Genomic DNA, 24,341 nt, shown 5'->3' with positions numbered 1-24,341 from the left:
GTGGAAAACTGCAATGGGGGAAGCGACATTCAGACTCGTGAGAAATCGGGTGAAATCGTTGAGGAGACAGACGTCCCCTCTTTCATTGTAAATTAAGCCATCTGCCGCATGGTGGGGCCATAATTCATAGATTATTCTCAAGGTTGAAAAAACGCACATTATGAGTTGTACTACACTGAACAAAAATATAAACGCAACATGTAAAGTGTTCCATGTTTCATGAGCTGAAATTAAAAATCCCAGAAATGTTCCATAAACACAAAAATAGCACAAAAATACTCTAAAATGAGCACAAAGTTGTTTCCATCCCTGTTAGTGAGCATTTCTCCTTTGCCAAAATAATCCATCCACCTGACAGGTTTGGCATATCAAGCTGATTAAACAGCATGATCATTACACAGGTGCTGCATGCTGCTTCATTCGTAGATGATGTATAAAAAACAGAAATGGTGACGTCTGGTTTGCTTAATATAAGGAATTTGAAATGATTTATACTTTTAATTTTGACACTTAAGTATATTTTAGCAATTACATTTACTTTTGATACTTAAGTATATTTAAAACCAAATCCTTTCAGACTTTTACTCAAGTAGGATTTTACTGGGTGACTTTCACTTTTACGTGAGTCATTTTCTATCAAGGTATCTATACTTTTACTCAAGTATGACATTTGGGTACTTTTTCCAACACTGCCTCAGACCACGTGTATGGTGTCGTATGGGCGAGCTGTTTGCTGATGTCAACATTGTAAACAGAGTGTCCCATGGTGGCGGTGGGGTTATGGTATGCGCAGGCATAAAGTTCGAACAATGAACACAACTGTATTTTATCAATGTCAATTTGAAACCACAGAGATACCGTGCCATTCATCTGCCGCCATCACCTGATGTTTCAGCATGATAATGCACGGCCCCATGTCGCAAGGATCTGTAAACAATTCCTGGATGCTGAAAATGTCTCAGTTCTTCCATGGCCTACATACTGTAACAGGCTGCAGGGCAGTGTTGCCAACTAATTTTCAGGATAATTTAGAGGGAAATTGCGTGCATTTTAGCGTTTGAGTCACTTTTCAAAAGTTGCTAAAAGTTCCAAATACATTTTTAAAAGTAGCTACATTTGTTGCTAGGTGCTATTTAAAAGAAAGTTGCCAGGGTAGTCTGAAAAGTTGCTAAATTGGCATCACTGCTGCAGGGTTAAATGTAACACTGGTCGTAGTCCCCTGCTCAGATGTTTGCATGCATCAACTAATGGTTGTTTGCCACATCATCAACTGTGCCATTGGACACCAGATTGCTCTTACATAATTATGTGGTTAGCTGATATGTAAAATACCTATCCAGGCATTTTAAGATCTGGCAGGGGTCAGCAGCATCTAAGCAGAGGAACACACCAAAAGTCTTCACTGGTAAAGATAAGGGGTAACTGAAAATGATTTGAATCTGATATGAAAATACACTAAATTAGGGCCCTCGCTAGTGGTGCAGCTGTCTAAGGCACTGCATCGCAGTGTTGCGGCATCACTACAGCCTGGGGTTCAATCTTGGGCTGTGTCACAACCGTCCGTGACCGGGAGTCCCATAGGGCGGCGCACAATTGGCCCAGCATCATCCGGGTTAGGGGAGGGTTTGGCCAGGGGGGCTTTACTTGGCTCATCGTGCTCTAGCGATTCCTTGTGGCGGGCCTGGCACCTGCAGGCTGAATCTGGTCATCAGTTGAACAGTGTTTCCTCTGACACATTGGTGAAGCTGGCTTCTGGGTTAAACGAGCGGGTGTTAAGAAGCGCAGCTTCATGTTTCGGGAGGACGCATGACTTGACCTTCGCCTCTCCCGAGCCCGTTGGGGAGTTGCAGCGATGAAACAAGATTGTAATCACGAAATTGGTGGGAAAAATAAGTAAAATAAAAACAATACACTAAATTGTCCAATTTTCTTTACATTTGCATGCCCCCAAATGTGTTGGAAAACAGTTGGTGACATAAAGTGGTTTCTGTGAGGGGGTTTAACAAAATGATTCTGAAATAAATTAATCTAATAATTGATAATTTTTCAAAAGTTATATATATTATAATCTAATTAAGTTAGATCTATATGTATTTTTTTTAATATATACAATAAGGGGAGCCTAAAGAAAAATAATACACTTGTTTAGAGATCAAAATTGAAAACAGTCTTTACAGTTTTTTCTGAGTGCTGAGGCACTATCTTTGAAACTAGGATATTTTTGCAAAACTCTACACACCTTAACCAAACCTTAACCAAACCAGCAAAACATTATACATCTCTTGCAAAAGCAAATAATTCTTGCAAAACTCTTCAAACTCTTTTTAAAAATGTTGTTTTTGCGTCAATACAGTACACACAAACCATCATTTGAATAAGCACACGAAGCACCAACTACGCACTGATAGTATAAATGAAAAACACTTGTGGCTTTTGCTTGTTCTGTGTGCAGGGCATAGCAGTTTGCAAGTTGTGTCATACATATAGTAAACACACATACACACAGGTATCCAAACGTGTAAATATGGATGTGTATTCCGAACATAACACACTATCAATACAAATAATGAGGGGAAAGTTTTTTGTTTTTTCTCAAAATGTTCAAACACTCCTCAAACAACAAAAGCGCAGTAGAAGAAAATAAAAACGTTGGTGCTAGAAAAAAAAGAACAGATTTTTTTGGGCTACATCTCGCCTTCTTTGTGGCTATAAGACTTCATCCACATCACATGCGATGTTGTCTTGAGCTAGGCAGCGTGGAAAGTATCGCCTGGAGTGCCGTATCCAGGCCTGACCCCTGATCCATGTCTCCACAAGCCTCCTCTATTGCCTGTAGAAGGGGTATGCGTTGGTGGGGCTGGCGATCATACATCTTCCAACGCCATGCAGAAAATAATTCTTCAATAGGATTCAAGAACACAGAGTTTGGGGGAGATTGAGTACAATGAGAAGTGGGTGACATGTGAACCAATTGCGTACCACAGCATCCCGGTGGAAACAAACATAGTCCCAGATGATAAGGTACCTGGGCTGCTCTGACCCTGGTCATTAGGGATTAGTCTGTTGTGGAGGGTGTCCAGAAATTTGATCATGTGTGCAGTGTTGTATGGGCCTAGGATTGCATGATGGTGAAGGACGTCATTTGACTAATAGCCAAATTGTTATGTTGCCACCACGCTGTCCCGGAGCATTGATGATGGCACGTGTCCGATGATATTTCTGCCACGGCCCCTTGTTTTTGCAAGGTTGTAACCTGCCTTGTCCACATATATTAGCTCATGATGCACTGCATCTGCTTCTAGCTCCATGACTCTCTTAGAGGGACAAGACAAAACAATGTAGCACAGTAGGAAAAGACAGGGATCAGTCAATATGATGTAGCACCATACACTTCCAGATCCAGTACCAATGATAGGATAGTATAGCTTACCTGCACATATTCATATCTCAGTTGTTTTACACGGTCTGAGTTTCTTTTGAAAGGGACTCTGTACAGCTGCTTCATCCTAATTCTATTGCGTTTCAGTAGACGAGACAGTGCAGAGAGACTCACTTTGTTGAAGTTTTGGAATATGGTGTTATCTGCCATTATGTGGTCCTGCAGTTCTCTGAGTCTGATGGAGTTATTTGCAATGACCATATTTACAATGTGTGTCTCCTGCTCTGGGGTGAACAGTCGACCATATTTTAAAGTATCCTGATGATACCTGCAACAGTATAGCGGCTCAGATTTGGGTGAACCCATTGTCCAGCCTCCCTCATGCTCATCCCATGGTTGACAACATGGTCAACCACAGTCACTCTGATTTCATCAGTTATTGTGTTCCTGATTCCCCTTCCTCTTCCTCTTCCCCGTCCTCTCCTCCCTGTCCTACTTCACCTCTTCCTTCTCCTCCTCCTCCTTCTCCTCCTCCTCTTACTTATTCACTTCCTTGTCCTCGTCTTCCTTGTCCTCCTCTAGTTCTCACCCCTCTTACTCTCTACAGTTTTGCTAGATGTGTGTTATTAAATTGCAAACTGAGTGTAAAGCATTGAGTTGTGTTTACAGTTTTGCAAAAGTGTGTTACAAAATTACAAACTGAGTGTAAACCAGAGAACGTGCATTCAGTTTGGCACACTTGGTAAATGCATTGGCTACAAGTGTTAATGGTTTAGTGTTAAGATTTAAGGTGAGTGTGTTGGGGACAACTAAAAAGAGAAGTGACTAGGCAATCGGGATATATAATAAACTAGCAGCAGTGAAAGTGTGTCTGTGTGAGTGTGTGTGTGACATCAATATATATATGTGTGTGTGTGTGTGTGTGTGTGTGTGTGTGTGTGTGTGTGTGTGTGTGTGTGTGTGTGTGTGTGTGTGTGTGTGTGTGTGTGTGTGTGTGTGTGTGTGTGTGTGTGTGTGTGTGTGTGTGTGTGTGTGTGTGTGTGTGTGTGTGTGTGTGTGTGCGTGCGCGTGCGTGTGCGTGCGTGTTGGAGTGTTGGACGTGTTGGAGTGTCAGTGCAGTATGGGTAGAGTCTAGTGAGTGTGCATAGAGCCAGTACAAAATAATTAAGATAAATAAATAATAAAGGGGGTCAATGTCAATTTTCCGGGTAGCCATTTGATTAACTGTTCAGCAGTCTTGTGGCTTGGGGATAGAAGCTGTTCAGGTGCCTTTTAAGTCACAGACTTGGCACTTCGGTACCATTTGCCCTGCGGTAGCAGAGAGAACAGTCTTTGACTTGGGTGCCTGGAGTCTTTGACAATTTTTGGGGCCTTCCTCTGACACCGCCTGGTATAGAGGTCATGGGTGGCAGGGAGTTCGGCCCCAGTGATGTACTGGGCCGTAGTCATATGATTAGATGTGCATCTTTTAATCGTCTACACCTGTCTGAAAATGTGGGCACAATCAGAATATAGACAAGATCAGGACAAAGGATGCATGTTAGAACCAGGTATAAACAGGGCTTAAGAGGTCTGAACCTCTTGGTTGAAGATATCCCTCTAGTGGTGTGGGGGCTGTGCTTTGGCAAAGTGGGTGGGGTTATATCCTTCCTGTTTGGCCCTGTCCGGGGGTATAATCGGATGGGGCCACAGTGTCTCCTGACCCCTCCTGTCTCAGCCTCCAGTATTTATGCTGCAGTAGTTTATGTGTCGGGGGGCTAGGGTCAGTTTGTTATATCTGGAGTACTTCTCCTGTCTTATCCGGTGTCCTGTGTGAATTTAAGTATGCTCTCTCTAATTCTCTCTTTCTCTCTTTCTTTCTCTCTCTCGGAGGACCTGAGCCCTAGGACCATGCCTCAGGACTACCTGGCATGATGACTCCTTGCGGTCCCCAGTCCACCTGGCCGTGCTGCTGCTCCAGTTTCAACTGTTCTGCCTGCCGCTATGGAACCCTGACCTGTTCACCGGACGTGCTACCTGTCCCAGACCTGCTGTTTTCAACTCTCTAGAGACCGCAGGAGCGGTAGAGATACTCTTAATGATCGGCTATGAAAAGCCAACTGACATTTACTCCTGAGGTGCTGACTTGCTGCACCCTCGACAACTACTGTGATTATTATTATTTGACCATGCTGGTAATTTATGAACATTTGAACATCTTGGCCATGTTCTGTTATAATCTCCACCCGGCACAGCCAGAAGAGGACTGGCCACCCCTCATAGCCTGGTTCCTCTCTAGGTTTCTTCCAAGGTTTTGGCCTTTCTAGGGAGTTTTTCCTAGCCACCGTGCTTCTACACCTGCATTGCTTGCTGTTTGGGGTTTTAGGCTGGGTTTCTGTACAGCACTTTGAGATATCAGCTGATGTACGAAGGGCTATATAAATAAATTTGATTTGATTTGAAGATGTCGCAAGGTGTGTTCACTATGTCGCCTAATTACCCCGTTCCTTCGGGAAAGCATGTCCCCCGCTACATTCTAACAAGTGTCTTCTAACAAATCACTTTTCATGGATGCGCTGGGGTGCCATCCCAATTCTGACACCAATGTAGACTGTCAATACACCAAAAGGTTCGACCATCTTGACATGGTTGCTAGGTATGTTAGGCCTACTAAGGTTGCTGCAATATATAGAAATATGACAAATTAATTTGTGTGCCACTAATCAACCATTTTAAAACCTAATTCTGTTTTTTAAAGCCACACTAAGATGTACATTTTACAGCAAAGAGTGCTGGGACACCAATACAAATGTAATGGAGCAATGCACCTCGTGACATTTTCACATGCAAATAGCACCTGCTTTTTGTTTACAACTCATGGGTCTGAATAACTTTGTAACATACTTGAAATAATAGGCTTTTTGAATGTTAAAGGGGAAATCAGTGATTCAAAGAAAAAAAACAAGCAGGTACTTACTTTGGTAAACAGCTGATGGATGGGGCTGGAGAAATGTAACCACTCTCAAATTCAGACAGAGCTATGGATGCAATGACTGGCCAACCGTGTGATAAAAATCCTGGTTTAAAACTACAACGACAATGACAAACGATATTAAAACAGGCTTATGGACGGGATTCAATCAGAAAACGCATTGTAGTGCGCTTGACATTTAGAGGTATTTTCAGAGTAAGCTGACATCTGCAGAGTTTACCGTTTAATGAGATCTCCGCGAACGCGGGACTATTGTTTTTAAAAGCTGCATTGTCAGCAGCCCTCTAACAATTGATTTATGGCCTTTATTTTGGGGCTTGATGGGGTACGACAGTTTAACTTAGTTCATGTGGCGATTATACGTGAAATTATTCAATTATCAATGGCTATTTCATTCATTTAAAAGTCAAGAAATGGATGTGCCAATCCCAGATTGCCCCTTTAAACTTTGTCTATGATGTTCAATATGACAATAAGTGCTTGAAAATCGTCTGTTAATTTCCTGTTGCAAAATACCCCCTCCATTTATTTTCTAGTTGTGGGTTTATATATCTTTTTCTAACATGCTTGCTGTTGAGTAACTTGGGATGAGGTGAAATACTGTCTTTCCTCATTCTGTGGAGACATTGCAGCAGTCCTGGGACCACAGATTGCCCCACAGAGACATTGAGGGTAATTTCAACACACACATGCACTCTCATAGCCATTGCATGCACCAGCATCAGTATACAGCTAACTATGCATTGTCTTACTCCCTCTTTAACAAACATAACATTTCCTAGAGGTAAAAAAAAAAGAGACTGTGAGCACATGTCATGGTACTTTATCAAAGATGTGTGGCCCCAAAAATGTTTTTCCTATCTATCTGTCCCTTGACTGCAATCGCTGCCACAGGAAGGCTCATTCCTGTGTGCTGATGCTATCTTTTTTGGTTTTCTGTCCTGTGCTGTGTTGAAATATTACCCATCCCACAAAGGCCGGCCCAGCTTTCTACCCATAAAACGACCATGTCATTGTGTTTGTTTTTAACGGCCTTTGTGAACAGAGTGAGGGGGGGGCATCTCTATATGTGCCCTTACATAAAATACTACACTGGAGAAGCAAAATAGCAGGAGATAACTGGGTTTAGGCATAGCCATTACTATAGCCATTTTAGATACAATACAATCACTTGGAGGAGATTGGGCTAAAGTGGAATTGTTATTATATTGGGATGCGTTATGTTATATTATCAGCTAAAAGGAGAAATGGCATATGCCTGGATTCATTTACTCATTTTCATTTCAAGCAGTAGTGGTCACAAATGTTTAGTGTTGTTCACAAAATACTATTTTGGTCTCTTTTTGTACCTTGATTTTACTGTAAGTCAGCTAACACAGACAGTTGAGAAAGAGCTATAAAATATTTTTTATTAAAAAATGTTTGATTTGCACAATTACATAACTTTTGCCTGATATCTAACATTTCTTGACAACTGCCTTATTCTTAGTGGTGCTTAATTCAATGAATCTTTTTGAAACCATAAAAGGTATTGGGTAATCATTCTTGCCATGTAATTTCAGAGAAAAGGTAGTGGAGGTAGAAAGTGTACTGAAATCTGTGTCATCTAACCAAAGACAAAAGGCTTTTAAAGTACTTGGAATTTTGTGTTCTTTGACTCACAGCCTTTGTTGACTTAGGCATTAACCCTGCATTATATCAACATTTGGGATACTCCCAGATGAAAGCACTTATGTGACTGTTTTATAACAATGTACAATTTCCACCAATGTAACAAAAGAGCATATTTTCATACAGAACCACACATAGTTGCTGTCATTCTCTACAACACTCCCCAACACACTCAACAGCCCTCTTCCCTGGCTGCATTCTCACCCCTGGGCTGTAGGTGACGCTGTGACAAGATGTGTTTGAGAGTGTCCAATTCATGTGTGAGTTGCCCTATGAGAATCTGCAGCCGGTGGTTCTCCTCATGGAGCTGCAGAGCCCTTTGGTGGGTGAGCTGTATGCGCCGCCTGGCCTTGTCTCGGCTCTTCCTCACGGCAATATTGTTCCTCTCCCGCCGCAGTCGATACTCCATGGTGTCCTTGGTCAGGCCCCTCTTCTGCAGGGGGCTTCGCAGGGGGCCGGGAGGAAGGGGGAGGAGGAAGGGGGAAAAATCCTGTAGGACAGGGAGGAGGGATGTAGACGGTTTGGAAGGAAGAGATAACTTTGAAATTGAAAAAGACAAAATGGATGCAAGAAGAAAAAAACTTAACATTGAACTACATGCTAACTGCAACATTATGCATTCTCATGAACACAGAACCCAAGCGGCGTATCCATATACCTGTTGCAGTATGTGACTCTGTTGGCCAACATTCTCCGTGGAAGGTGTGTTGTGACAAGGTGCGTAGGACAGGTATGACATTCCCATCATCTGCTCTGTCATTCTGTTACTGCCCGTCCTGACCAATCCCTGAGCCCCCATCGACTGGCTGTATGGAATCCCGTCCATCTGAGTCATATCATTGGTAAAGGGTGCCGGGGTCGATGGGTCAGGGTTCAAGGCCACGGTTGTAGAAGCGTGGGTGGGAGTCTGCCTGAAGGTTGTGAATGTGTCAGAAACTGGAGGGCTATACTCTTGAATCACAGAACACTGAGACATCTGTTAGGGATTCAGACACAATATAGTAACGTTCAGACACATTCATTATCACGTCCATTGTTAATTAATTACATGATAACTATAGGCCTATTGTAGTGTTTTAAATTGTATAACAACATTCTAGTACTAACATTGTCAAGATTAATTTCCATCTATGATGAAATTCTCTTTTTGCACAACACGTAGCCTACAGTACATAACTGTCGGTTTTGTACGCGCTTCAATATATTATGAGCATTTCCCACCAGGATATTGACTGACTTACCTCTGAATTTGTTTATCGTCGTACTGCCTTTTCTGTTTTGTGAGTTCCTCCCTCAATGTTCTGCTCATAAACACTGTAAAGACAGGTACTCATCTGATTATCACACCATCACTTCCTCTAAGTTAAACACCACCTCTCTCTCTCTCTCTCTCTTTCTCTCTCTCTCTCTCTCTCTCTTTCTCTCTCTCTCTCTCTCTCTCTCTCTCTCTCTCTCTCTCTCTCTCTCTCTCTCTCTCTCTCTCTCTCTCTCTCTCTCTCTCTCTCTCTCTCTCTCTCTCTCTCTCTCTCTCTCTCTCTCTCTCTCATCACCCATGGGCTTGTTTTTTCTTATGGCCTTGTTTCTTGCCTTTAATTTACTTCTCCTTTTTTAGGATCACATCCTGACATTAGTATTTTTACATTTACATTTAAACACTCATATTGCAATTTAAAAACACACTTCTAGCAAAACTGTAAACATAGTTCTCTATATTGATACACTATTTCACCAATTGCTTTTCCACATTGACAGATGTGAAAACACTTTTAGATAATGAGGTCACTTACAAATCGGAGCTTGAGCACTATAAATACGCCACAGGTAAACATTTGGTTTGGACAACAATGGAGGCCAATATTGGACAGAGAGTAGGGGGGGTGAGAACTAGAGAAGGACGAGGAGGTGAAGAAGTAAGAGGGGGAGAAGGAGAGGACGGGGAAGAGGAAGATGAAGGGGAGTCAGGAACACAATAACTGATGAAATCAGAGCGACTGTGGTTGACCATGTTGTCAACCATGGGATGAGCATGAGGGAGACTGGGCAACGGGTTCAACCAAATCTGAGCCGCTATACTGTTGCAGGTATCATCCAGATATTTCAAAATGAGAAACAGTAAGTAACTGTAAGTGCTGTAGTCTTACTGGTACAGTAAGATGTACTGTACCTTCATAATGAGAAGGATCTATCACTAAAACCATTCAAATGTTTATACAGAACTGCAAGAAAACCATCATCTGGTGGAAGAGGTCGCCTGTTCACCCCAGAGCAGGAGACCCACATTGTAAATATGGTCATTGCAAATAGCTGCATCAGACTCAGAGAACTGCAGGACCACATAATGGCAGATCACACCATATTCCAAAACGTCAACAAAGTGAGTCTCTCTGCACTGTCTCGTCTACTGAAACACAATAGAATTAGGATGAAGCAGCTGTACAGAGGCCCTTTCAAAAGAAACTCAGACCGTGTAAAACAACTGAGATATGAATATGTGCAGGTAAGCTATACTATCCTATCATTGGTACTGGATCTGGAAGTGTATGGTGCTACATCATATTGACTGATCCCTGTCTTTTCCTACTGTGCTACATTGTTTTGTCTTGTCCCTCTAAGAGAATCATGGAGCTAGAAGCAGATGCAGTGCATCATGAGCTAATATATGTGGACGAGGCAGGTATCAACCTTGCAAAAACAATGGGCCGCGGCAAAAATATAATCGGGCACCGTGCCATCGTCAACATCCCGGGACAACGTGGTGGCTATTAGTCAAAACGGCGTCCTTCACCATCATGCAATCCTAGGCCCATACAACACTGCACACATGATCAAATTTCTGGACACCCTCCACAACAGACTAATCCCTAATGACCAGGGGCCAGAGCAGCCCAGGTACCTTATCATCTGGGACTATGTTTGTTTCCACTGGGCTGCTGTGGTACGCAATTGGTTCACATGTCACCCACTTTTCATTGCGCTCAAACTCCTCCCATACTCTCCGTTCTTGAATCCTATTGAATAATTATTCTCTGCATGGCGTCGGAACGTGTATGTTCGCCAGCACCACCAACGCATACCCCTTCTACAGGCAATGGATGAGGCTTGTGGAGACATCGATCAGGGTTCATGCCTGGATAGGGCACTCCAGGCATTGTTTTCTTCTACTGCGCGTTTGTTGTTTGAGGAGTGTTGGAACATTTTGAGAAAAAACAAAAACACATGTTCCCCTTATTTGTATTGATAGTGTGTTATATTCGGGAATACACATCCATACTTTACACATTTGGATACCTGTGTGTATGTGTGTTTACTACATGTATGACACAACTTTATTGCAAACTGCTATGCCCTGCACACAGAAAAAACAAAAGCCACAAGTGTTTTTAATTGATACTATCAGTGCGTAGTTGGTGCTTCGTGTGCTTATTCAAATGATGGTTTGTGTGTACTGTATTGACGCAAAAACAAACATTTTTAAAAGAGTTTGAAGAGTTTTGCAAAAATTGTTTGCTTTGCAAGAGATGTATAATGATTTGCTGGTTTGGTGTAAGGTTTTGTGGTTAGTGTGTAGAGTTTTGCAAAAATAGCCAATAGTTTCAAAGATAGTGCCTCAGCAATCAGGAAAAAAATGTAATGCTGTTCTATGGTCAGTAATATATAACCATTAATTATTTAAGAATATAACCTATAAATGCCGCATGAACTTAGTACATCTCAACTGTCTTATCTATAGAAGTACATCGCCTACAACATCATTGGTCTTAAAATTGCAACAATTTCTAAAAACATGTTTTCACTTTGTCATTATGGGGTATTGTGTGTAGATGGGTGAAAATGTTTTTTAAATTCAGGCTGTAACACAACAAAATGTGTAATAAGTCAAGGGGTATGCATACTTTATGAAGGTACTGTATCTGTATTTCTGTGGATATACAGTATGTATTATGCACAATGAATGTTCAAAACATTAGGAACCCTGCTCTTTCCATGACAGACTGACCAGGTGAAAGCTATGAACCCTTGTTGATGGCACTTGTTAAATCCACTTTAAATCAGTGTAGATGAAGGGGAGGAGACCGGTTAAAGAATGATTTTTAAGCTTTGATACAATTTGATAAGCTTTGATACAAAAAATTGAGAAATTCATTTTGTATGTACCATTCGGAGGGTGAATGGGCAAGACAAAATATTTAAATGCTTTTGAATGGGGTATGGTAGCAAGTGCCAGGCGCACCGGTATGACTGTCAAGAACTGCAATGCTGCTGGGTTTTTCACACTCAACAGTTTCCTGTGTGTATCAAGAATGGTCCACCACCCAAAGGGCATCCAGCCTAATTGACACGACTGTGGGAAGCATTGGAGTCATCATGGGCCAGCATCCCTGTCGAACGCATTGGACACCTTGTAGAGTCCATGCCCCGATGAATTGAGGCTGTTCTGAGGGCAAAAGGGGGTGTAACTCAATATTAGGAAGGTGTTCTTAATGTTTGTACACTCAGTGTATAAGTATACATTATACCCTTACCAAATCAAAGTTTATTGGTCGTGTACACATATATCAAATCAAACTTTATTTGTCAAATGCGCCGAATACGACAAGTGTAGACCTTACTGTGAAATGCTTACTTACAAGCCCTTAACCAACAGCGCAGTTCAAGAAGAGTTAAGAAAATATTTACCAAATAAACTAAAGTAAAAAATAATGAAAAGTAACAAAATAACAACAACAATAACGAGGCTATATACAGGGGGTACCGGTACCTAGTCAGTGTGCAGGGGGTACAGGTTAGAAGTAATTTGTACACGTAGGTAGGGGTGAACTGACTATGCATAGATAGTAAACAGCGAGTAGCAGCAGAGTAGAAAACAAATGGAGGGGGGGGGTCAGTGTAAGTACGGTGGCCATTTGATTAGTTGTTCAACAGTCTTATGGCTTGGGGGTAGAAGCTGTTAAGGAACCTTCTGGTCCTAGACTTGGCGCTCTGGTACCGCTTGCCGTGCGGTAGCAGAGAAAACAGTCTATGTCTTGGGTGACTGGAGTCTTTGACAATTTTATGGGCTTTCCTCTGACACCGCCTATTATATAGGTTCTGGATTGCAGGAAGCTTGGCCCCAGTGATGTACTGGGCCGTACGCACTACCCTCTGTAGCGGCTTACGGTCAGATGCCGAGCAGTTGCCATACCAGGCAGTGATGCAACCGGTCAGGATGCTCTCGATGGTGCAGCTGTAGAACTTTTTGAGGATCTGGGGACCCATTCCAAATCTTTTCAGTCTCCTGAGGGTGAAAAGGTTTTGTAGTGCCCTCTTCGCGACTGTCTTGATGTGTTTGAACCATGATAGATCGTTGGTGATGTGGACACCAAGGAACTTGAAACTCTCAACCCACTCCACTACAGCCCCGTTGATGTTAATGGGGGCCTGTTCGGCTCGCCTTTTCCTGTAGTCCATGATCAGTTCCTTTGTCTTGCTCACATTGAGGGAGAGGTTGTTGTCCTAGCACCACACTGCCAGTTCTTTGACCTCCCTATAGGCTGTCTCATCGTTGTCGGTTATCAGGCCTACCACTGTTGTGTCGTCAGCAAACTTAATGATGGTGTTGGAGTCGTGTTTGGCCACGCAGTCATGGGTGAACAGGGAGTACAGGAGGGGACTAAGTACACACCCCTGAGGGGCCCCAGTGTTGAGGATCAGCGTGGTAGACGTGTTGTTGCCTACCCTTCCCACCTGGGTGCGGCCCGTCAGGAAGTCCAGGATCCAGTTGCAGAGGGAGGTGTTTAGTTCCAGAGTCCTTAGCTTAGTGATGAGCTTCGTGGGCACTATGGTGTTGAACGCTGAGATGTAGTTAATGAACAGCATTCTCACATAGGTGTTCCTTTTGTCCAGGTGGGAAAGGGCAGTGTGGAGTGCGATTAAGATTGTGTCATCTGTGGATCTGTTGGGGCGGTATGCGAATTGGAGTGAGTCTAGGGTATCCGGGAGGATTCTGTTGAAGTGAGCCATGACCAGCCTTTCAAAGCACTTCATGGCTACTGACATGAGTGCTACGGGGTGGTAATCATTTAGGCAGGTTACCTTCACTTCCTTGGGCACAGGGACTATGGTGGTCTGCTTGAAACATGTAGGTCTTACAGACTCAGTCAGGGAGAGGTTGAAAATGTCAGTGAAGACACTTGCCAGTTGGTCCGCACATGCTTTGAGTACACGTTCTGGTAATCCATCTGGCCTCGCGGCTTTGTGAGTGTTGACCTGTTTAAAGGTCTTGCTCACATGTTATTGCAGGTGCAGCGAAATGCTTATGTTTCTAGCTCCAATAGTGCAGCAATATCTAGCAACACATTAACAATACACACATAATCCAAAAAGTTTACAAATATTTGAAATATCAGAAGAGCAATATCAGAGTCTAGATATAGTTGTATAGGATGAGCCATGACTACAATACAGTATATACATATAAAGTGGGTAAAACAGTATGTAAACATTGTTAAAGTGACCAGTGTTCAATGACTCTATATACAGTGCCTTCAAAAAATATTCAGACCCCCTGATTTTTTCCAAATTTTGTTATGTTAACAATCCTCAGCAATCCACACACGATACCCCATAATGACAAAGCGGAAACAGGTTTTTACCCCGAGACTTGATGCTGTAATTGCTGTCAAAGGTGCTTCAACAAAGTACAGAGTAAAAGGTCTGAATACTTATTTATGTAAAGGTGAAATCAGTTTTTTATTTTTAATAAATTAGCCCCACAAAAATTTAAAACCTGTTTTTGCTTTGTCATTATGGTGTAACGTGTGTAGATTGATGAGCGGTAAAAACAATTTAATCAATTTTAGAATGATGCTGTAATGTAACAAAATGTGGAAAAAGTCAAGGGGTCTGAATAATTCCCGAAGGCACTGTACATGGGGCTGCACTCGTCCATAACCCAAAATATGAGGTTATTATGTTGTGTTAGTTGTTTATGTTTTATTCACCGTGGGCATTTTGCTTAAGTGCATTTTCCATAATTCTTTGGATATGTAGTCAACGTGATACGAATTACGAAACTCTTTCTTGCGATTCCACTGTCCCTTAGCGTTTTCCGTACATGCAACTTTCAATCAAAATGGCGGCTTCTTATAGCGAAAACGTGAGTTGGGCTTTATGTTTTTCGTTTTATGTCAAGATTTTGGATATTTCTTTAAACGTTTCAAGATTATTACAGCCATATCTCATGATTGAAAAGACCGCAATTATCCAGCCACTTCACACAGGGCGCGCCATAGCTAGTTACATAGCTAACTAATTAGCTTAGCTAGTAACGTTAGCTAAATCCGGTAGCTAGCTAACGTTAGCTGTACTAATTAACTATGGGACAGTGTTTGCCTGGGCTTACCAACTTTGAAAGCAGTACTTATTGTAATATTTTGATTTGCTATTTTCTTTCAGGATTTGATTGACAGTGATGGACCCAATGCTGTGCGGCTGTTGAACAGTCTTACTGAACAGGTTAGGTTCAGAATAAAGCTAGCTACAGATTTGACACCAGATAATGAGATATAACCAAAGATTTGTGGCATCTATTACTGAGCGTTAACGTTACAGGTTTGCCTATGCCAAACGACCTATACTGAACGTCTAAAATGTCTGTGACCAGTTGCAGGTGGTTCTTTTAAATTTCGAAAAGGCTCCATTATTAAAATGGTAATTTTGCATCAAGAAATAATCCAACAATGTGTACACCGCCATCTTGTCTATTTCAAATCTTCTCTCATTGATTGAGGCAGGTGGGTCCACCCCAAAGTGCTGCATGTCATGATGACACCCCTGTCTCGATCAATGAGAGATTTAAAATTGACAAGATGTCTGCATACACGTTGGATTACTTCATGGAGCAAACATTTTTTTAAATTTTAAAACCACCTGCAACTGGACACAGACATTTTAGAAGATTCAGTTGAAAAATCTATGACAACGTTTTGTATAGGCAAACCTGTAACGTCCAGTAATAAGCAAAGATTTCTGGTATCAATATCACATTATCTGGTGTACGATCAGTAGTTAGAATTCAGCCAGCTGTTTGTCTTCTGTAGCTTCCTTGCTAATGATGTGACATAGCTACGGTAGTGTTGTTTATCAGTCATATCTATTACTAGTTACTGAGATCTATTACCAGTCACTCGGATGTTTAAGGTCTGTCTGTACACATTCAACCCTAGGTGGCATCAGTTACAGGGCAGGTTCGAGATTTGTTAAAGAGGGTCCAAGGTGGAAAATTCCAAACATCCAAGGTAAGTACTATAATAGGATTCACACATATGGTCGTTGAGAGTTCACATTGGCATGGACTCAAACACGCAGCATTGTCTCGCTCAAATGATTTATGCAAATGTACATTTCCCACTCTCTTGTAGGGTTTGTCTTTCCTTGACCTTAGATATCAGCTGCTGCTGTTTTACCTGCAAGATGTCACTCACCTGATCAGTCTTAAATCAGAGGGTGGTAGTGTGAAAGACAGTGGCGCCCTTCACAGACTGGTCACCGTCAGAACAGTAAGATGCCCTTCATTGCTGGTCACTACATGTTGTACCACTCAGTGTGTGGGGCTGTACATGTGCAACCTCTCCCATTTTCATCATCCCAAATTCAAATTTCTGTTGACTTCTTGCATAGTCTTCTTGGTCTTGTTTGGGCTCAAGAATTCCATCTTGGACCTCTGTTGCTATATTCTAACTATTGTGTTGCTCTACTAGGTTCTGGAGAAGATGCGCCCTCTGGACCAGAAACTGAGATATCAGATTGATAAATTGGTGCGCACAGCAGTGACTGGGAGCTTAGGTGAGATATGATATTGAGTAAAGGAAGCAAGTCTTTAATTGTTATGAAAAATGTATGTACTAATCAGAATGCATGTGATATACATTCCTTGATTGTATTGTAAATTTTTTATTTTGTAGGGGAAAATGACCCATTGCAGTTCCGTCCCAATCCGGATAACCTTGTTAGCAAAGTAAGCACTTCTCATCTCTTGGCATCCCTCAATCTATGTTAGATGAATACAATTATAAACCGGGTAGTTTGACTCCTGGATGCTGATTGGCTGAAAGTTGTGGTATATCAGACATAATAAACTAGGTGGTTCGAGCCCTGAATGCTGATTGGCTGACAGCCGTGGTATATCAGACCATATACCACAGGTTTGACAAAATATGTATTGTTACTGTTCTAATTACGTTGGTAACGAGTTCATAATGGCAATAAGGTACCTTGGGGGTTTGTGGTATATGGCCAATATACCACTGCTAAGTGCTGTATCCAGGCACTCTGCTTTGTGCATAAGAGCAGCCCTTAGCTATGGTATGTTGGCCATATACCACATCCCCTCTGGCCTTATTGCTTAATTATATTATTATTATTCATAGTGTTCTTTGTTCCCTATCACAGAATGAAATCTGGTTTGCACAACAGCTTATGAATGTCTTTTAAATTTTTTAAAAAAATTCAATAGCTAAGTGAATCAGAAGACTCAGGGGATGAAGATGGAGAGAAGGCTAAAGGCGCTGAGAAAAAAGTGCCATCTAGTGGCAAGAAATATGTTCCCCCCAAGATTGCCCCAATGCACTATGGTAATGTCAAATATATATATTTTTTCTTATTTTCTCTCTGTTAAATCGTATGTACACATCCCCCCCATTAAAAATGCACCCAAAGCTGTCTTATTTCTGTGATGGATGATGTTACAAAACCATGGCTGTGATATATAAGACCTCTTTACTTGATCAACAGAGGGAGACCTGACCGATGCAGACAAAAAGAAGGAGCTGGCGGACAAGCAGAGGCGTGCCGCCCTCCGCAGCTCTGTGATCCAGGAACTCCGGCAGCAGTACAGCGACGCTCCCGAGGAGATCCGCGAGCACAGGGACTTCCAGACGGATAGACAGAGCCGAGAGCAGCTGCACAGGTCCGTGCTGTCATCATCAGACACATTGATCACACAATCATCAATTAGATTATTGATTTGTGACTCATTTAACTGTGTAGTACTACAGTAGTTTGAGCCCTCTCATTTGGAGGGAGTCCCTTCATGTATTTATTTTCTTCCTTTAGGAAAAACTTTGAGGAGTCGATGATGGTGCGTCTGCAAGTGCCCCGAAATGAGAGAAGTGCTAAGAAGAGAGGAATGCTGGGCATGTCTGGTCAGCTGAGCGGCATCACACGGTTCAGTGACATCACAGCCCTGACGGGCGGAGAGGGACAGGTGAGTTGGACACATTATGTGACACACACCAGTCTTCTACAGGTCACACTCCTTGCTGACATGCAGTGATTGATCATAAAAGATATATATGCCATTTCGCAGATGCTTTTATCCAACGCGATTTAGTCATGCTTGCATAATATTTTACATACAGGTGGTCCCAGGAATAATGGGCACACTTCAGATTTATTCTCCACTGCTGAGTTATGATATTAATATATGATAGTGTTGATATAAACATTCTCTGTCCCTCCCTTCAGGACACGGATAACCCGGGGCCCAAGAAGAAGAAGAAAAAACTAATGAAGAAGAAAACTAAAAGAAAAGGTGAGCCTGAGTTTTGTTGACATCATTGAATATGTTTACATGCACAGTAATAATTCAATATTAATCTGATTATGGCAGTAGGCAGATTATGCAATAGTCATGTAAACACCTTACTCTGCTTAACTTAATATGCTTACTGTCAAAAACGAAGTAAGCATACACCGATTAAAACAATCTTTCGAATTATTAAGACACGTAAACACCTTAATCGGCGCTCCAGCGGTGTATTTGATCTGCGCATGTGCTAGCACTAGCTGAGCGAGCTTCCCTCTTTAGCCGAGTGAAGTGTTTGGAACAATTGAATGCATGTGTTTTAGAAGTAGTTTTCACATACAAACGTTATATGTCCAAACTCCGATTCAAATATGCTTTCCAAAAATAACATGGACGCTGTGGTAGAACGTTTATTTTGGTTGGCTATTTTATGCATTTATCAGAGTGCCATCAAATTAAAATTAGAACATTTTTTATTGGTTGCATACACATATTTAGCAGATATTGCGGGTGTAGTGAAATGCTTGTGTTCCGAGCTCCAACAGCGCAGTAGTATCTAAAAATTCACAACAATCTAAACGTAAAAGAATGCAATATATAAATATTAGGACAAGCAATGTCAGTGGCATGGACTAGTATACAGTATATACATATGAAATGAGTAAAACAGTATGTAAACACTATTAACCTCTCTTGGGTACGTGAGACGTTAGCGTCCCACCTCTTCAACAGCCAGTGAAACTGCTGGGCGCCAAATTCAAATACAGAAATACTCATTATAAAAATTCAGAAAACAAAACATATTTTACATAGGTTTAAAGATGAACTTCTTGTGAATCCAACCACGGTGTCAGATTTTTAAAAATGCTTTACGGCGAAAGCATACCTTACGATTATTTGAGAACATAGCCCAGCAGACAGATCATTACAAACAGTAACCAGCCAAGTAGAAGAGTTACACAAGTCAAAAATAGAGATAAAATTAATCCCTTACCTTTGATCTTCATATGGTTGCACTCAGCAGACATTAATTTACTCAATAAATGTTCCTTTTGTTCGATAAAGTCTCTTTATATCCCAAAACCTCAGTTTTGTTCTCTCGGTCGCGCGCATGAAAAGCTCTGTGACACTTTAGGGTCCACTCATTCAGACTGATCTTACTTCCTCATTTTTTAGAATACAAGCCTGAAACAATTTCTAAAGACTGTTGACATCTAGTGGAAGGCATAGGAACTGCAATTTGAGTCCTAAGTCAATGGATACTGTAATGGCATTGAATAGAAAACTACAAAACCAACAAAAAAAACTACTTCCTGAATGGATTTTTCTCCGGTTTTCGCCTGCCAAATCAGTTCTGTTATACTCACAGACACTATTTTAACAGTTGGAAACTTTAGTGTTTTCTATCCAAATCTACCAGTTATTTGCATATCATATTTTCTGGGCCCGAGAAGCAGGCAGTTTAATTTGGGCATGCTTTTCATCCAAAATTCCGAATGCTGCCCCCTACCCTAGAGAAGTTAAAGTGGCCAGTGTTCCATGTCTATGTACATAGGGGAACAGTCTCGAAGGTGTAGAGTTGAGTAACCAGGTGGTAGCCGGCTAGTGACAGTGACTAAGTTCAGGGCAGGGTACTGGGTGGAGGCCGGCTAGTGATGGCTGTTTTTCAGTCTCTCGGTCACAGCTTTGCTGCACCTGTACTGACCTCGCCCTCTGGATGATATGGGGGTGTACAGGCCGTGGCTCGGGTGGTTGATGTCCTTGATGATCAGTAGCCTGATTTCAGACCTGTCCATGTAAACAGGATTATTAGGGAACTCGTTTTTCTTGCAAAGCATGTAAACGTTAATTGAACTACTACTAATCTGACAATCAAATTGTGTGTATTGCATTTAACAGTACTCATTGTCAGGCCATCAGTGATTTATTTTGTTAAATTTTGTATTCAATTGATTCTCAATGTTAGACCATTTTACAATAACTTGGAGTGCAGTGATTATGCATTGTTAGTTAATCAACATTGTTCTTTGCCTGCAGCTTTCAGAAGATAGGATCACGAATGGAATCCTAAAACCACAAAGCAGGATGAAGAATGATGATTTAGGCTAAATGGGACAATTTACTTGGAATAGCTTTTCAGGATTGTAGGTGCTCAAACCATGTGTATTATAAAGGAGAATTTCACCCAATGTTTTTTTTCTTCTTATATTCTTATATTATCATTAGTCCTTGTTTGATATTCAGTCCTGTGTGCATTTCAAGATGATGCTCCAAAACATTTGAATATGCAAATTCCCCCCATTTTGAATTCACAGGGCAGATATGTTTTCCTTATTGGGCATCAATGGTGACTGGTTAAGCCACACTTTCTGGACAAGGGATTTATACACTGCTCAAAAAAATAAAGGGAACACTTAAACAACACAATGTAACTCCAAGTCAATCACACTTCTGTGAAATCAAACTGTCCACTTAGGAAGCAACACTGATTGACAATAAATTTCACATGCTGTTGTGCAAATGGAATAGACAACAGGTGGAAATTATAGGCAATTAGCAAGACACCCCCAATAAAGGAGTGGTTCTGCAGGTGGTGACCACAGACCACTTCTCAGTTCCTATGCTTCCTGGCTGATGTTTTGGTCACTTTTGAATGCTGGCGGTGCTTTCACTCTAGTGGTAGCATGAGACGGAGTCTACAACCCACACAAGTGGCTCAGGTAGTGCAGCTCATCCAGGATGGCACATCAATGCGAGCTGTGGCAAGAAGGTTTGCTGTGTCTGTCATCGTAGTGTCCAGAGCATGGAAGCGCTACCAGGATACAGGCCAGTACATCAGGAGACGTGGAGGAGGCCGTAGGAGGGCAACAACCTAGCAGCAGGACCGCTACCTCTGCCTTTGTGCAAGGAGGAGCACTGCCAGAGCCCTGCAAAATGACCTCCAGCAGGCCACAAATGTGCATGTCTGCTCAAATGGTCAGAAACAGACTCCATGAGGGCCCGACGTGTGGGGGTTGTGCTTACAGCCCAACACCGTGCAGGACGTTTGACATTTTCCAGAGAACACCAAGATTGGCAAATTCGCCACTGGCGTCCTGTGCTCTTCACAGATGAAAGCAGGTTCACACTGAGCACATGTGACAGACGTGACAGTCTGGAGACACCGTGGAGAACGTTCTGCTGCCTGCAACATCCTCCAGCATGACCGGTTTGGCGGTGGGTCAGTCATGGTGTGGGGTGGCATTTCTTTGGGGGGCCGCACAGCCCTCCATGTGCTCGCCAGAGGTAGCCTGACTGCCATTAGGTACCGAGATGAGAACCTCAGACCCCTTGTGAGACCATATGCTGGTGCGGTTGGCCCTGGGTTCCTCCTAATGCAAGACAATGCTAGACCTCATGTGGCTGGAATGTGTCAGCAGTTCCTGCAAGAGGAAGGCATTGATGCTATGGACTGGCCCGCCCATTCTCCAGACTTGAATCCAATTGAGCACTTCTGGGACATCATGTCTCGCTCCATCCACCAACGCCACGTTGCACCACAGACTGTCCAGGAGTTGGCGGATGCTTTAGTCCAGGTCTGGGAGGAGATCCCTCAGGAGACCATCCGCCACCTCATCAGGAGCATGCCCAGGCGTTGTAGGGAGGTCATACAGGCACGTAGAGGCCACACACACACTACTGAGCCTCATTTTGACTTGTTTTAAGGACATTACATCAAAGTTGGATCAGCCTGTAGTGTGGTTTTCCACTTTAATTTTGAGTGTGACTCCAAATCCAGACCTCCATGGGTTGATACATTTGATTTCCATTGATATTTGTGTGATTTTGTTGTCAGCACATTCAACTATGTAAAGAAAAAAGTATTTAATAAGAATATTTCATTCATTCAGATCTTGGATGTGTCATTTTAGTGTTCCCTTTATTTTTTTGAGCAGTGTATTTATAAAAAAAAAAAAAAGGCATTTAAGAACAATCAAACATGGTTAAACATTTATCCATACTGAATTCACTCTTGCTCAAATTGAAGTGTATTGTTGAATTACATTAACTCATTGTCTATGGCCCATATTTTGTAACATAAGGGCCTATTGGATAGATTGTTTAAAAAATGGGGGAAAAAATGTTTTGAAAAAAATAAAACAAACATAACACAATCCACAGTCACTGATATGGCAGACAAAATCCAACTTTTTTTTTTTTTTTTTTTTACAGCAGCAGCACTGAGTAATTGCATTAAATATTTCCAGTTTTAGCGGAGACAACCAGCAAATTAGTTTCACAGCACCTTACATGTATACATACACTTCCTTAGTCACCCCATTCATTCTGTCCAGTTTGAAATATAGTTGAGTAATGGAGACCATTGAACCTGGGCTTTCTGTTAGAGGTCATAGGTGAGCTTTTCACAAGAAAGTCAATCCACATTTTAAATGTAGGAGAGGAGTTAAAGCCCGCAGTAGGAGAATACATTTTTTGGCATAGTATGTGATAGTCAAACACTTTCTCTCACATTTCCATTAAGAAGATCGGTACACGGGATTACATCAAACTGTACATCAAAATATTTTCTGTGCAGCAGTATGTATAGATTGCCAAAATTGGGTCATCTCTACAACTCAAATACATGCATATAAGTTCCACTTTCAGAGGTACGTCATTTACAATCAGGAGAAATTTCCAATTTTATGGAGTCCTTACTTCCAAGTATTTGATTGTTTCTTCCTAAGCTAATAAAACCTCATTCACTGCTTTAATACATACAGTAAGGTTTATTTTACATATAACACGTACATGGTATGCTCCACAAATACAAAAACGCAATTTGCCTTGAAGTAAAATGTGTATGTTGTCATTCTAACTGAGGGTGTTAGGCACCTGCATCTTAATAAGGGCGCTGGAAAAGATCAAGGCCACTGTCTTGTCTGTCCTATCCATATTCACGAAGCATAGTCCTGCCTTTCAGGAAGAAGCTTTTACTCTTTTTGCCAAAGTCAAGCATAAAAGTAGAAACTACCATTTTAAAAAACGGCAGCATGCCAACTTTACTTTCTCAAAAGAACTGTAATTGTAATGTCAAAATGAAGATTTCAGCCTAAAAAGACATACACAATATTATTTATCACGAGGGCCATAAACAATACCTAGTAATGCTTATTTATACTGCCAGAAATATTCAAATGAGGGCACACGTACACATGTAAACATGTTTTCCCCATTTCAACAGAAGTGGTGGAATAGGGCTTGAAATGCTTTCCTAAATATAGTAAGCAAATTAAACAAATTACTATATTTAACCCCAACTGTAAAATACATCATACTGAATGACAGTACAAAATTGCCACCATTTCATAACAGAAGATTGATCATTTTTTATGGAGCTAGATAGCTGCCAAAGGTTTAACCAGATAAGCCTGAGGTGTATAATTCAACACTAGCACCGATTGAGGGTAATAAGAACTTAAGCACTGTAATTGTGAGGAAAGATTACAATGGCGGAGTGCACTGCTCTAGCCCACAACTCTGTTATGTTGCTATCTTGTACAAAGATGATATGGTAGCACTTAATTTTAGAAAACATGAATTACCACAAAATGGTAATTTTCACTAATTACCTCAAAATTACTAATGGTTTAGACTAGATATGGCCTTCAAATGAACACCCCTGTATTGGGTCTCTGAAAGTACAGCTAATAGATGAGGTTTGGTTTTCCAAACCCGAGCAAGGCCATGTTATTGTTTCCACGTTAACATCCCCG

At 41.6% G+C, this 24,341-nt stretch overlaps 2 protein-coding genes across 3 annotated transcripts; one reads left to right on the top strand and one right to left on the bottom strand.

The window, feature by feature from the left end:
• Positions 1–7,738: 7,738 nt before the first annotated feature.
• cebp1 (CCAAT/enhancer binding protein (C/EBP) 1) lies at positions 7,739–9,424 on the bottom strand. The gene is made up of 3 exons (XM_071328660.1): positions 9,263–9,424; positions 8,680–8,997; positions 7,739–8,511 (listed from the first exon to the last, which is right to left on the bottom strand). Exons 2-3 carry the CDS (start codon positions 8,995–8,997, stop codon positions 8,194–8,196), a joined length of 636 nt encoding a protein of 211 aa, XP_071184761.1. The 5' UTR covers positions 9,263–9,424; the 3' UTR covers positions 7,739–8,193.
• A 1,004-nt stretch (positions 9,425–10,428) lies between these two features.
• ngdn (neuroguidin, EIF4E binding protein) lies at positions 10,429–20,774 on the top strand. 2 transcript variants are annotated; one of them, XM_071328658.1, is made up of 11 exons: positions 10,429–10,518; positions 15,456–15,515; positions 16,226–16,297; positions 16,421–16,558; positions 16,760–16,844; positions 16,964–17,016; positions 17,515–17,632; positions 17,793–17,967; positions 18,114–18,264; positions 18,525–18,591; positions 20,623–20,774. In XM_071328658.1, the coding sequence occupies exons 1-11, from the start codon at positions 10,444–10,446 to the stop codon at positions 20,634–20,636; spliced, it is 1,008 nt and encodes a 335-aa protein (XP_071184759.1). In that variant the 5' UTR covers positions 10,429–10,443; the 3' UTR covers positions 20,637–20,774. The 2 variants fall into 2 exon arrangements, with proteins under 2 accessions (XP_071184759.1, XP_071184760.1); XM_071328659.1 differs by lacking the exon at positions 10,429–10,518 and adding an exon at positions 15,058–15,156.
• Positions 20,775–24,341: the final 3,567 nt, after the last annotated feature.

This window comes from Salvelinus alpinus, chromosome 10 (genome assembly GCF_045679555.1).
Source record: "Salvelinus alpinus chromosome 10, SLU_Salpinus.1, whole genome shotgun sequence".
Classification (NCBI taxonomy): Eukaryota; Metazoa; Chordata; class Actinopteri; order Salmoniformes; family Salmonidae; genus Salvelinus; species Salvelinus alpinus.
The sequence above is the reverse complement of the archived record's forward strand: the minus strand, read 5'-3'. Positions and strand labels throughout refer to the sequence as shown.